General features: G+C 42.4%; 1 protein-coding gene and 1 long non-coding RNA gene across 16 annotated transcripts in view; one reads left to right on the forward strand and one right to left on the reverse strand.

Moving 5' to 3' along the window:
* The window catches only part of LOC112677920 (uncharacterized), a 119,438-nt gene that overhangs the window by 65,054 nt on the left and 38,732 nt on the right, over positions 1–15,652 (forward strand). For 14 of the 15 annotated variants that reach the window (XR_007413701.1, XR_007413704.1, XR_007413696.1 and 11 more), the window contains one exon: positions 5,257–5,421. The exons of the other annotated variant lie outside the window; for it this stretch is intronic. This is a non-coding gene — a long non-coding RNA (uncharacterized LOC112677920). The remainder of the gene's footprint in view (positions 1–5,256; positions 5,422–15,652) is intronic. 15 annotated transcript variants of the gene reach the window in all.
* C10H12orf56 (chromosome 10 C12orf56 homolog) overlaps positions 1–15,652 on the reverse strand; it is an 89,930-nt gene that overhangs the window by 38,956 nt on the left and 35,322 nt on the right. Inside the window, 1 exon segment of the mRNA XM_049115732.1 lies at positions 9,856–9,922. Within this exon segment, the coding sequence (XP_048971689.1) occupies positions 9,856–9,922 (67 nt within the window).

Below are 15,652 nucleotides of genomic sequence, written 5' to 3' on the forward strand. Positions count from 1 at the left end.
CCAGGCACCCCTCTCTTGAGTTTCTAAATGTTCTTGATTCATGTACTTACACATATAGTATATTTACATAAATACAGGACTGGTCCTCTAATACAACTGTAACAACCCATTTTGCAAGAAATTCTTAGAAAATTAATATTAAGTGGCGCCTGGGTCACTCAGTGGTTGAGCATCTGTCTTGGGCTCAGGTCGTGGTCCCAGGGCCCTGGGATCGAGTCCTGCATCGGGCTCCCCGCAGGGAGCCTACTTCTCCCTCTGCCTATGTCTCTGCCTCTCTCTCTGTGTCTTCCATGAATAAATAAATAAAATCTTTAAAAAAAGAACATTAATAATAAAAAAGAAAATCTAGATGCTACCTCATGCCAAGTTATTGCACAATAGAATTTTTATTTTTTAAATACAGTAGTGTCATTAGTGTTAAAAAGAGGAAAGTCCTCTGTCCTAAGTCTTCATCGGGGATTCTGAGGATGCCAAATAAATTATTGCTCAGTGGCTGACTTACTGATAATCAGCAATAACAAAAGAGCTAAGTTTTAGTAGGGACTAAGTGCCACACAGAGTTTAAGCACTTTACATGTGCATGATTGAGCCCTCACATATCATCCCTCTGAGAAAGGTGCTATCATGAGCTTCATCCTACCCTTGGGGAGTGAAGCCTGGGAAGGTTAAAGAGCCCAAGGCAGAATCAGGATTCAGAATCAGCCAATGTGGCCACAGAGCCTGCATGCTTATGTGCTACATGGAGAGAAATAGCACAGCTCCCTTTTTCTCTTTTCTATCCAGAAGTGCTCCTCTTTCGAGAAAAATATAAGGTTCACATTCTTGGTTTCCCCTCCCTTCTACTTTGCTAATGGTGACAGCTAAGCACAGCACATTCTCATTTCATTAGGATTGTCAGCTCTACTTCCGTTTATTAAACTGCTCAGTCTCTACAAAAGCTCATCTTCCTACTTGCCATGCATTGTGGTTAGAAATTCTACTTTTAAATTTTCACTAGCCAGATATCGGTGGAGGCTACAAATAAATGTAAAGTCAGATCAGAATCCACCCTGGTGGGTACCGAGCCTGGCAGACCTGGACTGAGGGCAGAGCATTATCACTGTTTCTTTTCCTCATGGATTATTCAAGGTGAACTCAATTAAATTTATATAAATCTTCCTCTGTACCAACACTGTAAAAGTGTTCTATTGATCTCAGCCTTCTTCTCTGCTTCTTTACACTCTCAAGCAATAGGCAGCCTTTTTTTTCCCCCTGATGGCTTCGGAAACTCTTAAGTAGGTCACAATACTCTATTTCTACTTGAAATATCTACTTGGGTTTTCTCCTGTAAAATGCAGATGAGAACCTGGAACTATCCCCTAATGAAGAGCTACACGAAGGACAGAGAAACCTAAATACTGAATCTCATTATCAGAGATCACTAGTCGGTTTTCCGTCCCTTAGGTGTCAAAAGACCTGTTGTTTACTATTACCCTGAAAAGTAATCATACTTATGTAAGTCTGATGTCCCAAGATAACCGCATCCTTCTCATGACCTGCAGCTTCTCATAATTAGGCCTAAAACTTTACACCTCAGAGGTGTTTCAAAGCTCTGCACATGATAACATTCTTTAGTCCTCTAATTACTGTGTTCTGTCCTAGCCTGCCTTTTGTTTACACTTTTGACTCATGTGTTTAATTAAGGAGAGGATAGTGTTAGAAAACTATGGGATGGATAGTAGACCTGATTCCCTCCTCACCCCCTTTCTTTGGAAACCACTCCTTCCCTCCACACGTGGAATACACAGAAGCTACTGTGTTTTTAAAGACTCTGACTTTCTGGCTATGGTGGATATTTTTCATCAGTGAGTGATTTATTCAAACAAGGGCATCAGAGACCTTCCCAGGATTTTTAAACTCAATGCAAGAAAGTGTGAGAGTTAACCTTTGTCTGGGGGTGGGAGTTGAAATGTGAATTTAAGACAGATGGTAACCTTGTTTGTTGCCCCATGGTATTGGGGTGTCTGGGTGGCTCAGTCATTGAACGTCTACCTTCAGCTCAGGTCATGATCCTGGGGTCCTGGGATCGAGCCCCACGTTGGGCTCCCTGCTGGATGAGGGTCTGCTTCTCCCTTTCCTTCTACCCCTTCCCCCCATGCATGTGTGTGCTCTTTTTCTATCAAATAAATAAAATCTTTTTTAAAAAATAAAAAAAGACATGGTATTCAGTGAGAAAAAATGAGCCTGATCCATCAACATCAGAGGATACAAAGTCCTATGCCCACTTAAATCCCCATTTCTAGCTCTGCCTCAATCTTAACTTCATTCTTACCATTCCTGCATTCTACTGTTGGGCTTCTATCTTTTGCTGATTTCACTCAGTGTTGAATATCTAAAACTGAATACAGAGCCCAGCAATTAAAGTGTGCCAGATTAAACAGGTAGGTAGGTAGATCCACATTTGTGTCTGTATTTATGTCTATTTCTGTATATATCTGTTGAATGAGTGTTGAATGACATGAGTGGGCCCGGTTATTCCAATACATTCCCCTTTTTAACCTACGTTGGACTTCTTTTACTTCTAACAAAGTTCTGACCTCCACAGGAACCTAAAACAACTACTGCAAGCATTATTTAAAACCTCTTTTATTTTTCTACATTGGAAGAAAACGATGAGAGTATCTGAGTGGTCTAGTGGACATTAATATGCCCAAATGTGAAATGAAGAATATTGAGTCTGAGAGCATGTGGATGGCTACTAGTGGTATTGCTTTTCCCTCACCACTTCTAGTTATGAAGGCCGTGTTAGCAATTTCACTTAGTGTCCTGTGACAGCAGAGACTCCTCCTCCCAGAACTAATAAGTCACAGCACTTAAGGGCAACAATGGAAGTGCATCAATCCTGTAAAAGCATGCTTTCTTATGGCATGGATTTAGGTCAAATCATGCTTCCCCAAGCCTATATAATACAAGCCAGGCTAGGTTATAAAGAACATGATTAATCATTCAACAACTATTAAGCAGCCTGTGCCAGGCACTAGGCCAAGCACTAGAAATATATCCATGTGCAAGAGTATCTCAGTCCCTGCCCTTGTGAGGCTTACATTCTAGTGGAAACACAGACAATAAGCTATAGATATATAATAGCTGTTTATGAAAGTACAATGACATAAACAGAGAACTCTGAGACAACCTAGGTGTGTCTTTTGGAGGGTCAGATACTTCAGACAGGTGATCAGGCAAGACCAGTCTGAGATGTGGACATTCAAGCTAAGACCTGAAGGATAAGAAAGATGAGCCATGTAAAAAGCAGTGTTAGGGAAGAAAGGAAGTGTAAAGGCCCTGAGGTGGAAAAAGCTTGAGGTGTTCTAGCCAGTGTGGTGAACAAGGGATGACATGACTTGAGATGAAGCTGGAGACATAAGCAGAGGTCAGGTCTTCCAGGGCCGTCTAGATGTGTAAAAAGTTTTATTTTCTGGGCAATGGGGTACTATTGAAATGTTTTAAGCAAAAAAATTTTTTAAATGCTTTGGAAAAGATCATTTCAAGGTGAGAAATGGATTCAGATAGGGGTGGAGAGGCAGTGTGTTGGCTTGTTTGGGCTGCTATCAAAGCAGTCTGGTCACAGACTGGGTGGCTTATTAAAAAAAAAAAAAAAAAAAAAAACAGAAAATGTGGGGGGGAATCCCTGGGTGGCTCAGCGGTTTTGCACCTGCCTTTGGCCCAGGGCGTGATCCTGGAATCCGGGGATTGAGTCCCACGACGGACTCCCTGCATGGAGCCTGCTTCTCCCTCTGCCTATGTCTCTGCCTCTCCCCCCCCTCCCCCCCGTTGTCTCTCATGAATAAGTAAATAAAATCTTAAAAAAAAAAACAACAACAACCAGAAAATGTATTGCTCACAGTTTTCAAGGCTAGAAAGTCCAAGATCAGGATGCTAGTATGGTCATCGTATGGTATGGACCCTCTTCCTGGCTCCTAGCCACTTCCTTTACATGGTGGATGGGCTAGTGAGCTCTTTGGAGTCTCTTTTCTAAGAGCACTAATCTCATTTGTGAGGTCTCCATCCCCAAGATTAAAGCACCTCCTGAAGGTTCACCTCTGAATTACCATCACTTTGGGGGGTTTGGATTTCAACATGGGAATTTGGGAGGGACACAAACATTCCCACCACAGCAGATACCAAGAGTAGAGATGGAGAGAGCAGTTAAGAGGTGTTGCAAACCCAGGTGAGAGGTGACAGTTGCTCACCACTAGAGGACTGACAGTGAAAGCAGAGAACAGTTGATGGATTATAGATATATTACGGTTGTAGAAGTCAGGAATCTCAATAATCCAGGAGTTGATTGACTGCTTAGCCCAGGATTTCCTGAACATGGGTAGCTAGCTCATCTAGGGAGCCACCAAAAACAGACTGCTGAGTCCTAGCCCTAAAGTTTAGGATTCGGGAGTCTGAGGTGGAGTCCAGAAGTCTGAACTTTCCATGAACTCTTGAGAGATTCTGACATGAGGCCAGGCTTGAAAAAAACCATGGATATGTTCTGTATTCCAGGTGAGCTCTATTCCCAAACCCTGCTTTGGGCTATCTCCTCACACAGCCCAGCCAGCACGCACCTTAAGAGGGTGTACTCATATCAAGGCAGTAACCACTCAATAGGAAGCAGCAATGAGTGTCCCAGATTCTGGCTTCCTGACAAGCAGGTTCAAGCCCCGTAACCAGTTTAACCTCCAACAGTGGGAGTGCTTGGGGATATGAGCCCTGCTATTGAACAGACTCTCTAACTAATCTTGTTTGGGATATTTCACTTTGTTGAGATTTTTTTTTTTCTAAAAGTGTGTGTTTTTATCTTCTTGTAGTCATGTGCATAGGTCTAGTTGGGTCCTTCTAAGATTCATGGGGTCTTCATTATTATAGTCTGGAACTGGAGTTTGGTAAGTCACATTGGCCTAAAACAGCAGACTCCCAGAGGCTAAGGGGAGAGCGGGCTTTGCTGGCCCTCATTCCCTAAGATCTTCAATAGCTTCCCACCCTCAGTAAGCCACCAAAAATAAATACATATACCACATAAAACAGTTTGTGCCAACCAAAGGAAAAAAGAGTTTCTTAACAACCCTCCCTCCCCCGCATTTGCTGCCCTCTTTTATAGAATCTCTTTTATGAAAATTCTGGAACTATCACTGGCTCTAGGAAGGATTTGAAACCAATCCAAATTCCCTTCCATATATACTAGTGTAAAGATTAAAATTCTACTGGTTGTTTTTTCTTTTCCTGTTTCAGGCCAGGATGGAGTGATAGGGACTAGATATACCCTCTCACCTGAAGAAAAAAAAAAAAAAAAAAAAACTGGAAAAAGGTAAAAAGTAAAAAATAAAAACCGCTTTTAAGACACTGGATATCGGACAACATAAGACAGTCATCTCGGAGCGGTGGGAAACAAACAAGGTGAGACCTAATACCTGCCCCAGCTTACTGGCCTTGAAGAAGTTTCCAGACCATAGGTAGTGCAGAGGAAATAATAGATAATGATTATGGTGATGCTTTCCTGGGTGTATACACTGGACAAAATGTATCAAACTGTATACTGTGTTGTCAGTTTTACCTCAATAAAATGAAATTCTAATAGAGCTTCTTTCCTTGAGCTTCTGGCTTCCATGCTGATTAGGATGGAAATTCCACCAAACCAGGAACCATTTTAAAGTCGTTTTATTATTATTACCTTAACCCGCTGTGGGGTCAATAAAAACCCAAGCACAGAATTTCATAGGGAGAGGAGGAAAGGTGAGAGAGAGGATTGCAGAGAGAGGGGAGAAAGAGCATGGGATGGGGAAATACAAACAAACTTGTGTTGCCAAATGCAATTAGCGGAGATGGTTCCCGTGGAAATGTGTGCTGGTGGGCTTTTTTCATTGCCACAACAAATGAGGAGTGTTACAGGCATTTAGTGGAAAAGAGCCAGGGACTCTCCAGTCCCACAAGTGGTCCCTCCACGCCCCCCTCCCCCCCCCCCAATGCTGGTAGCACCCTGTTGAGAAGCCCTGGTGGAGGGAATTCAGCAGGACTGGCTGTTGGTCCCTCCCCCACTCCCAGCACTACAAAGGGGTCTCAGAGTGCTTTCAGAGCTGCGGTTTGCAATGCAAAACAGCACACTTACTGCTCAATCCTGTCTTAGCCAGTTAACTTTTCCTGATGCTACAAGCTTCAAATATAATCAGAATTTCGAAAGCCTTGAGAACACTGACAGGACCACAGAGATTATTTTCTTAATTTAGTTTTTTTTTATTATTATTTTTAAAGATTTTATTTGAGAGAGAGTGAGCAAGCATGGGGAGGGGAGAGGGAGAGAAGATAGTCTGCAGGGATGGGGGTTGGGGCTCCATCCCGGACCCTAAGATCGTGACCTGAGCCAAAGTCAGCTGCCTAATTGACTGAGCCACCCAGGCACCCCTTAATTTTTTTATTATCATCTATCTTAAGGTTTTATTTTTTAAGCAATCTCTACATCCAGTGTGGGGCTTGAACTCACAACCCAGAGATCAAGAGTTGCGTGCTCTTCCAGCTGAGCCAGCCAGGCTCCCCAGAGGTCATTTTTAAAAGTTTACTCCTAAAAAAAAAATAATAATAATAAATAAAATAAAAAAAAATAAAAGTTTACTCCTTAAACTTCAAAACCTTTAAGAGGGGCAGCCCTGGTGGCACAGCGGTTTAGCGCCGCCTGCAGCCCAGGGTGTGATCCTGGGGACCGGGGATCGAGTCCCATGTCGGGCTCTCTGCGTGGAGCCTGCTTCTCCCTCTGCCTGTGTCTCTGCCTCTCTTTCTCTCCCTGCATCTCTATGAATAAATAAATAAAATCTAAAAAAAAAAAAAAAAAGACCTTTAAGAGAATAATAGTTACTATAGCCACGTTTCCACCAATATTCTTGTCCAGAATAGTTGGTTGTAAAGTTAAAATTCTATAAAGTAAATAATGATGATGTGTTCTTAGTACTGTCTCCTATCTATCTATCTATCTATCTATCTATCTATCTATCTATCTTCCTAAGCCAAATTCATTTGTTTGTGTGTGAGAAAGGAAGTTACAATAATGAAATGCAGATTCAGAAGAGATTTTGTAGGTCATCTTGTTCAGTGAGAGAAGGTTAGAGTGAGAAAAAGTGCAGTGGGACCCCTCCCCCCAACAACCTAAGTTAATGCATTGTGTGGAACAGCACAGGTTTGTGGGTGCTCCCCAGTTAGTTCACTTTTCCTTTATAGCATTTTGCAGTGCTTTCCTAACTTGGATATTCCCTCCATGCCATGAGCTATCTTTCAGGTCTCCAACTCACATTCATTTTCCCCATGCCTGTATTCCCCCTGACTTGCAGCTCTTCGCATCCTGTGTTCCCCTCCTCCTTCTAATGTCTAGACAGTTAAGGTGTATAATAGAACCGTACCTCAGGTTATGCAGCTTAGAAAACTCCTATCTGGGGATCCCTGGGTGGCTCAGTGGTTTAGCGCCGCCTTCGGTTCAGGGCGTGATCCTGTAGACCCTGGGTCGAGTCCCACGTCGGGGCTCCCTGCATGGAGCCTGCTTCTCCCTCTGCCTGTGTCTCTGCCTCTCTGTGTGTGTGTGTGTGTGTCTCTCATGAATAAATAAATAAAATCTTAAAAAAAAAAAAGAAAAGAAAACTCCTATCTATCTATCTACAATTTTTGTTTCCTTTAAAGTAAGCTCTATCCCCAACGTGGGGCTTGAATTCAAAACCCCAAGATCAAGAGTCGCATGTTCTACTGACTGAGCCAGCCTGGCGTTCCAGGAAACTCCTTTTTATTTTATTTCATTTTTTAATGTCTTTACTTATTTCAAAAGAGAAAGAGAAAGAATGAACAGGGGGAAGGACAGAGGGAGAAGCAGACTCCTGGGTGGGAGGGAGTCCAACATGGGACTCAATCCCAGGACCCTGAGATCATGACCTGAAGAGAGCTGCTTAACCAGCTGAGCCACCCAGGTACCCTCGGAAACTCCTTTTTAAATTTACACCCAGACTTCTCTCCTGCCTTCCAGACTGAATTTCTTTTTGAAGATTTTATTTATTTATTTATGAGAGAGGCAGAGAGAGAGGCAGGCTCCCTGCGGGGAGCCTGATGTGGGACTCAATCCCAGGACCCCAGGATCACACCCTGAGCCACAGGCAGATGCTCAACCACTGAGCCACTTGTGTGCCCCCCAAACTGAAATTTTAACTGCTAGAGAACCTCACAAGCTGAGGCCTAACTAGGACCTCAAGCTTACCCTGTCTAAACCAGTACTTGTGTTTGAATCCCTCTGGTCATCCTTATTTCCCTGAAAGGCATCACCTTGCAGTAACCCCAGCTTGAAAGCACAGTGGTTTCTCTCCCATCTCTCTCATGTTCAGTTGCCAGGCTTATAGATTTTGCCTCTGAAATATCTCTTCCATCCATCCCTTCTTCTTTACATTTGCCCAATTGAGATTCTCATTATTTCCCACCAATCTCTGGTTTCTCCATGCTTCAATCCATTTGAAGCACAGCTGATTATTTGTCAATAGTTTCCCCATAACCTATAAAATGATGTGTAAAGTCTTTACCTGGACTCTTAAGAGTCTCTAAAGCAGGGGCCCAGTTTTACTTTCTAACCTTATAACTGGTATTCCTGTTCTCTCTTTATTTCTTAAGTTATTTTATTTTTTTATGTAAGCTCAATGCCCAAAGTGAGGCTTGAACTCAAAACCCCGAATCAAGAGTTGCATGATTTACTGACTGAACAGGCCAAGTGCCCGCCCCTCTGTTCTATTTTTAAATCACTATGGACTGCTTACCTTTTCTAATACATATTGCAGTTTTTCCTGCCTCTGTCTTAGGTTTGGTTGTGGGTTTTTTTAAGATTTTTTTAAATGTATTCATTTGAAAGAGAGAGAGCAAGCAAGCAAGAGCCTGAGCAGGGGAAAGGGTTAGAGAGAGGGGGTCAGAGGGAGAGGGAGAAACAGAATCTGCAATGGAGCAGGGAGCCTGATGTGGGACTCAATCCTAAGATCCCAGGATCATGACCTGAGCCGAAGGTAGATGCTTAACCGAGTGAACCACCCAGACGCCCCATCTTAGTTTTTATTATCCCTTCCAGCTGCAATATCTCCATCTCCATGCACACTGTTTTTTTCACCAGCTGTCATTCTGATATCCTGATTTCTCCCCAAAACTGAATATGACCTTTGCCCTCTTTAAATCTCTTTGACAATTTGGTCAAATTCACTGATGACACTTAGCATATGTACTCTGTATTAGCTATGTTTGTGTAAATATACATCAGCTTCTCAAGGACAGAACTATGCCTTACTCATTTTCCTGTTTTTTTTACAGTGCCTTATATAGTGCCCTACACAGAACAAGAGCTCAACAAATTTTTTAAAGATTTATTTATTTATTTATTTATGATAGACATAGAGAGAAAGAGAGGCAGAGACACAGGAGGAGGGAGAAGCAGGCTCCATGCCGGGAGCCCGACGCGGGACTCGATCCCAGGACTCCAGGATCGCACCCTGGGCCAAAGGCAGGCGCCAAACCGCCGAGCCACCCAGGGATCCCCTCAATAAATATTTTTTTTTCAATAAATATTTTTTAATTTAACTTTAATCAGTTATTTATGTTGTGAAATCTACAGATTCCATTGACCTGAGAAATATTATATTTTACTATTTAAACTAACTAGATTTGAATTTAGAAGAAAGTTCTCCTAAAATATCTTCTTCATTATTGTATATATGAAATAAACAAAACTCGGTCCAAAGCCATCAGTAGAGAAAAAGCATTAAAACGAACAAAGTGAGGTATAAAATAAGTTTTGGTCAGCAAGTTAAAAACATACTCTGAACAAAATCTCACCTGAGAGAGGATTCATTCAAATTTCTGGGCTCTTTGCCACTCCAAGAGACAGGGCCATTAATCTCTTCTTTGAGCAAAAAAAGGAAAAGAAAAAAAGTCATTTAATAATTAATTACATAATTTTTTAAAAGATTTTATTTATTTATTCATGAGAGACACAGGGAGAGAGGCAGAGACACAGGCAGAGGGAGAAGCAGGCTCCATGCAGGGAGCCTGATGTCGGACTTAATCCTGGACCTCCAGGATCATGCCCTGAGCCAAAGGCAGATGCTCAACCGCTGAGCCACCGAGGCGTCCCTTAATTACATAATTTGATTGAGTTTGTGAAGAAGTTACAGTTACATGTAGTGATTTGATGACTGTTCATAAATCCTCACAAAAACTTGCAAGTCCTGGGACTCCTGGGTGGCTCAGTTGGTTACATGTCTGATTCTTGATTTCAGCTCAGGTCATAATCTCAGGGTTGTGAGATGGAGCCCCACATCAGGATCCACGCTGGGTTTGAAGCCTGCTTAAGATTCTTGCCCTTTCCCTCTGCTCCTCCCCCACTTCCCTCTAAAAAAAACCCCAAAACATAAAACTTGCAAGTCCCAAATTATAAACTGGGCAGCATGACGGAACAAAGGGAACCTTGGCTTGATGTTAAAACATGTGTGTAACTTCGGACTCTTGTAAAAAGTTACTTTACAATTTACAAGCGTTTTACCAGTTATTTTATCACTCTGGACTTAGTATTTTAATTTATAATAATGAAGATGGTAATTCTGTGAATGAAAATAAGGTAATGTATATAAAAAGGACTCATGGGTGCCTGATAGAGTAGTTATGCAATAAACATTAAAGTAAAAATCAGGGGCTCCTGGGTGGCTCAGTCAGTTAAGCATCTGGCTTTGGATCAGGTCATGATCCCAGTGTCCTGGGATGGAGCCTCCCTGCTCTGTGGGGAATCTGCTTCCTCTCCCACTCCTCCTGCTTGTACTTTCCCCTGCCCCCCCCCTTCATCAAATGAATAAATAAAATCCTAAAAAAGAAAATGAAAATCAAAGAGCCAATCATAACTTACATCAAGAAAACTGTCATGTCCTTCCAACTATGTAAGTGTATTTTGTTTATTTGGAGGGACAAATAATAATAGTATCTAATAAGTATTCTGAGCAGGAACCAAACTTCCATTTCCATAAGCTACTCCAAGAGGTCAGTATTATCCTCACATTCTGAGCTCCAGTGGAAGCTCAGTGTTCCCTGTGGCACCACCTCCCCATCGCTGCAGAAGGGTTGGAGTCATGATTAGTGATGCCTAAGCAATACCTAGAGCCAGAGAGGAAAAGAGAGAAAGCCCTGCTTCCACAGAGAATTCCTTTTAGGAATTTCCCTGGTTCTGTCAGCTGCTTTCTTTCTTGGGTTGCTTGCTTCCCTTTCCACCTCCCTTCCTTTTGATTTTTCCAGGGTTTTTTTTCCTTTTTTTTTTTTTTTAAGATTTTATTTATTCATTCATGAGAGACACAGAGAGAGAGGCAGAGACACAGGCAGAGGGAGAAACAGGCTCCCTGTGGGGAGCCCAATGCGGGACTCGATCCCAGACCCCAGGATCACGCCCTGAGCCAAAGGTAAAAGCTCAACCGCTGAGCCACCCAGGCATCCCAGTTTATTTTTCTTTTAAGGTAAAATATACACAAAATGAATTAAAAATCTTAAGTGTGCTTTCACAGAGTTTGACCCCCTTTCCTTTTTGAACTCCTCTGCGTAATTCTCTTTCACTCCTGTGGGTCTGAGAGGAGCCCAGGGCACCTCCATGCTTAGAAGAAAGAATCCTCTCACCTCAGAGAGCTGAAGGTGATCCTGGAGGGGGTCAATAAAAAGATGGCAAAAAAAAAAAAAAAAAAAAGGATGGCTGGAAGCTGCAGGCCATTCTGGCTTGCTCTGGTCTAGACTGAAGGAGTAGTCCACACAGCCCCCTTGAAGTCCAGCAGAGTTCATCAGATTTGGGGATCACCTAGGGACTTGAGGCAAAAAGCCTGATAAAAGGTAGGAAACTGAGAGGTGCCTGACTGGATCTGTCAGTAGAGCATGTGAGAGACCTAGGGACCTTAATTCCCTAAGAGACTCCAAAATCCTTCAATAGATTCTCTTTGGCGTTTGATCTTGGGAGTGTGAGTTTGACCCCCACATTGGGTATAGAGTTTACTTAAAAATAAAATCTAAAAAAAAAAAAAAAAAAAAAAAAAAAGGTAGGAGACTGGAACTGCAGGAGATAACTGTCATTTTATCTTTCCAGTGCCTTACCTTCTATGAGGAGCTGGCCTCTTCTACAGTATGGGTGCCCCATACTTTTTTTTAAGATTTTATTTAGTCATTCATGAGAGAAACAGAGAGAGAGGCAGAGACATAGGTAGAGGGAGAAGCAGAGTCCAATGCGGGACTCGATCTCAGGACCCCAGGATCATGAACTGAGCCAAAGGCAGACGCTCAACCGCTGAGCCATCCAGGTGTCCCCTAGAGTCCCCCATCTTTAAAAAAAAAAAAAAAAGATTGCTCTATCCAGTAAAAATAATGATGATTCAGCTCCAGTGCCCCTCACTTATATGCATTCCTTCCAAAGTCGTAGGAGAGGCCTTAACAACATGTGCACATGGTCAAATGTTTTTATAAAATATGTAGAAGGAAGACATTTCAGCCAGTCATTCAAGACCACAGGCCCTTCCCACTTGAGTTTTCCTTCTGTCTCACTTCCTCTCTTGGGAGTATCCATAGGCACTTTATGTTTGTGATTCCTTCTGCCCATATTTCTTGGAAGTGCTGCAGTCTTTTTGATGTGGGAAATGAAGACAAAAGAAAAAATTAAATTTCCTTACTGCCTACAGCCCATTGACAAGTCCTCTAGGGATTCAGTGGACTTGATGTCGATACTTTTTTAAGGGCAAAAGGCAATCTTAGCCTGACACTCCTCCCCCCACCCCCCCTCCCCCCGCAGGATCCTGTAATTCTCCTTTAACATATAAAAATTCCTTTGGAAACTTCCTTTATCTCCATCCCCCAAGACATATGTTGGCAATCATCCCCATAGCATAGGACCCACCAGTATACATCTGAAGGGTCTTCTTAGAGACTCCTACTATCCCTAATGCCCTCCCTACTTGAAGGTATACATTCAGTCACCCATCACAACCCCAGGGCAGCTCTTCTGCCCCATGGGTCCTGTCCCTGTGCTTTAAAAAAAAAAAAAAAAAAAGAATTCTTTCTTGACCATTTGCTCCAACCCCAACATTTCCACATCAATTGTATTACGTGTCTTGACTCTTTTTTAAAAAGGCTCTGCAAACTGTGTGAGTTTTGGTCCTCAAAAAAATCTGGATCCACCCCTGTCCTAGCCATAGCTGGCTGGCCTGGGAGTGGGCTCTGTGTCATCCAAGTTGGGCTGATCAATGTCCTTCTAGACTTAGGACATTTGGACATGAGAGGCAGAGCTAGGAGTCTTTGAAACTGGCCACACTGAGAAGAAGGTCCCTCACAGGTTGTTCAAGCCCAGGAACAGGCCACTGGGTTTCTGGTCTTAGACTCTTGGGTTTCTTCTGTTCCCCTCTTGATTCCCTAAGAGACTCCAAATCTTTCAATAGATTCTCTTTGGCATTAAGGTAGGCAGAGTCAGTTTTTTCTGCTTGTAAGTAAAAACAAAACAAAACAAAAACAAAAAACCTCTACTAGTTACATAAGCTTAAGACCTCAGTCATCATAGACACTTCTAATAGTAGGCATTTCACAAGTGTGGGTACTAATGGTGATACAAATAATGCCCTTGATCATTGCTGGAATTAAGTAGAACATATTAGCACGTGTGGCACAGAGGTTGGACGGCTTGAGCCTCTTGCTTCAGGACTACATATTACAGACTATTTGGGAGGTGAACCACAGGGGTCCTGGGTATACAGCAATACTTCGTCAGGGAACAAGCATTTTGGAGGAGAGCTGGGAAGAAATGGAGCACAGCACTGTAGGCATCCTGGAAGGGGGAAAGAAATCACTGAGGCTTTTCTGTTTGGGAAGCTGGTATTACCTACACAATCCACCGAAGTTGAATTCCAAGTTGGAATCCAAGTTCACTAACCAACCATGAACTTTTTTTTTAAGATTTTATTTATTTGACAGAGAGAGAGAGAGCACAAGCAGGGGGAACAGCAGGCAGAGGGAGAGGGAGACTGAGCAGGGACCCCGATGGGGGGGCTCCATCCCAGGACTCTGAGATCATGACTTGAGCTGAAGGCAGTTGCTCAACCGACTGAGCCACCTAACCCTGAGTGCCCCTCAGCCTTGAAGTTTCTCTTTTTTGTGTGAGGCCATTAAAAGGTTATGACAGAAAACAACTCTACTGTCAATGCCCCTGCCCCTCTTTATGTTAGCTTTAAATGTCATTTGTAACAATGGTATGGAGAATCTTAGGATCATCTATGACCTCCACTGAGAAATGAAGCACAACTTGATCTCCGTTTCTACATCGGGTGGGAGGGTCTGGCCTCCTAGATGCCAATAGCCAGGGCCTGGCAGGTTTAGGGCCATAATGACAAGAGAGTCTGAATACAAATAGATGATAGAGTTTTCTGCCGATGTTATCTAGTGTGCACGCAGCAATTTACAGTCTTCTTCAGTAGCTTAGGTATGAAATCCTTCCACCATTTAGCGCGATGGATATCTGATGACATGTTCAGTAGTGCTGGTCAGGAACATTTTTAGAAAGGACACTACCCAAAAAAATGCAGTGCTTTAACTGCAAGAGGTCTGATTACATTTGTCAAAGTCCTATTCCTATGGGGAAGACTGCCAAGCCTAGGTAAAAATTAACCACTAAACCTGAGAGATTCATCAGTCCCTTGTTTTAGTTTTCTTTTTTTTAATTTTTTTCTTTCTTTTTTTCCTTTTTTTTCTTTTTTTTAATAAAGATTTTTATTTATTCATGAGAGACGCACAGAGAGAGGCAGAGATACAGGCAGAGGGAGAAACAGGCCCCCCATGGGGAGCCCCATGTGGGACTCCATCCCAGGACCCCAGGATCACACCCTGAGCTGACAGCAGACGCTCAACCACTGAGCCACGCAGCTGCCCCTTGTTTTAGTTTTCTACTGCCTCAATGATTTCAGAAAAGATGTGGAATTTAGGTATAAAATAAAATATTATATATTTACATTTATATGAAATCTAGTTCAGTTTATGTGTCATCAGATTACTATGTTTCATTCTGATTTGAGGATCAGTATACTTCATGTTATGCCAGTGTTTCAAAATATGCCACTAAAGCCATAGTCTTTTCTACGCATCTAGAGCTGCAGGTGACCAGTTCTTTAGCTACTAGACACCTGTGACTATTAAATTAAAATGCAGTTAGTAATACTAGTCACAGTCAAGTGTTCAGTGGTCACAGGTGGCTATTGGCTACTGCGTTAGACATAATTAGACTACATACAGAACAGCTCCCTCATTGCAGAAAGTACTACTGGATAGTGCTGTTGATAGTAACTCAATTCATTCTAGAGCTTTAGCAGCTAACACAGTTCACCAGTGTCCCTCTTCTCCTGTTGGCATTGTTCCTTTAGAGTTTAATACAATCCTCTTTCATCTACATATAAAAAGTACAATCTGAAGTGCTATCTCTGACCCATAGAAGGACACATGTATATACTGTAGAGAAAAGCCTCTTTTTCTATATATCTCCAGAAAAGTAAGGCCTAATTAGGAATCCTGTTGACAATGTGACGATGAAACTAAGTATTTTTACTACAAACGATTTGCACTTTTGAGCTTCCTTTGT

Source organism: Canis lupus, chromosome 10 (assembly GCF_003254725.2).
Source record: "Canis lupus dingo isolate Sandy chromosome 10, ASM325472v2, whole genome shotgun sequence".
Taxonomy (NCBI): Eukaryota; Metazoa; Chordata; class Mammalia; order Carnivora; family Canidae; genus Canis; species Canis lupus.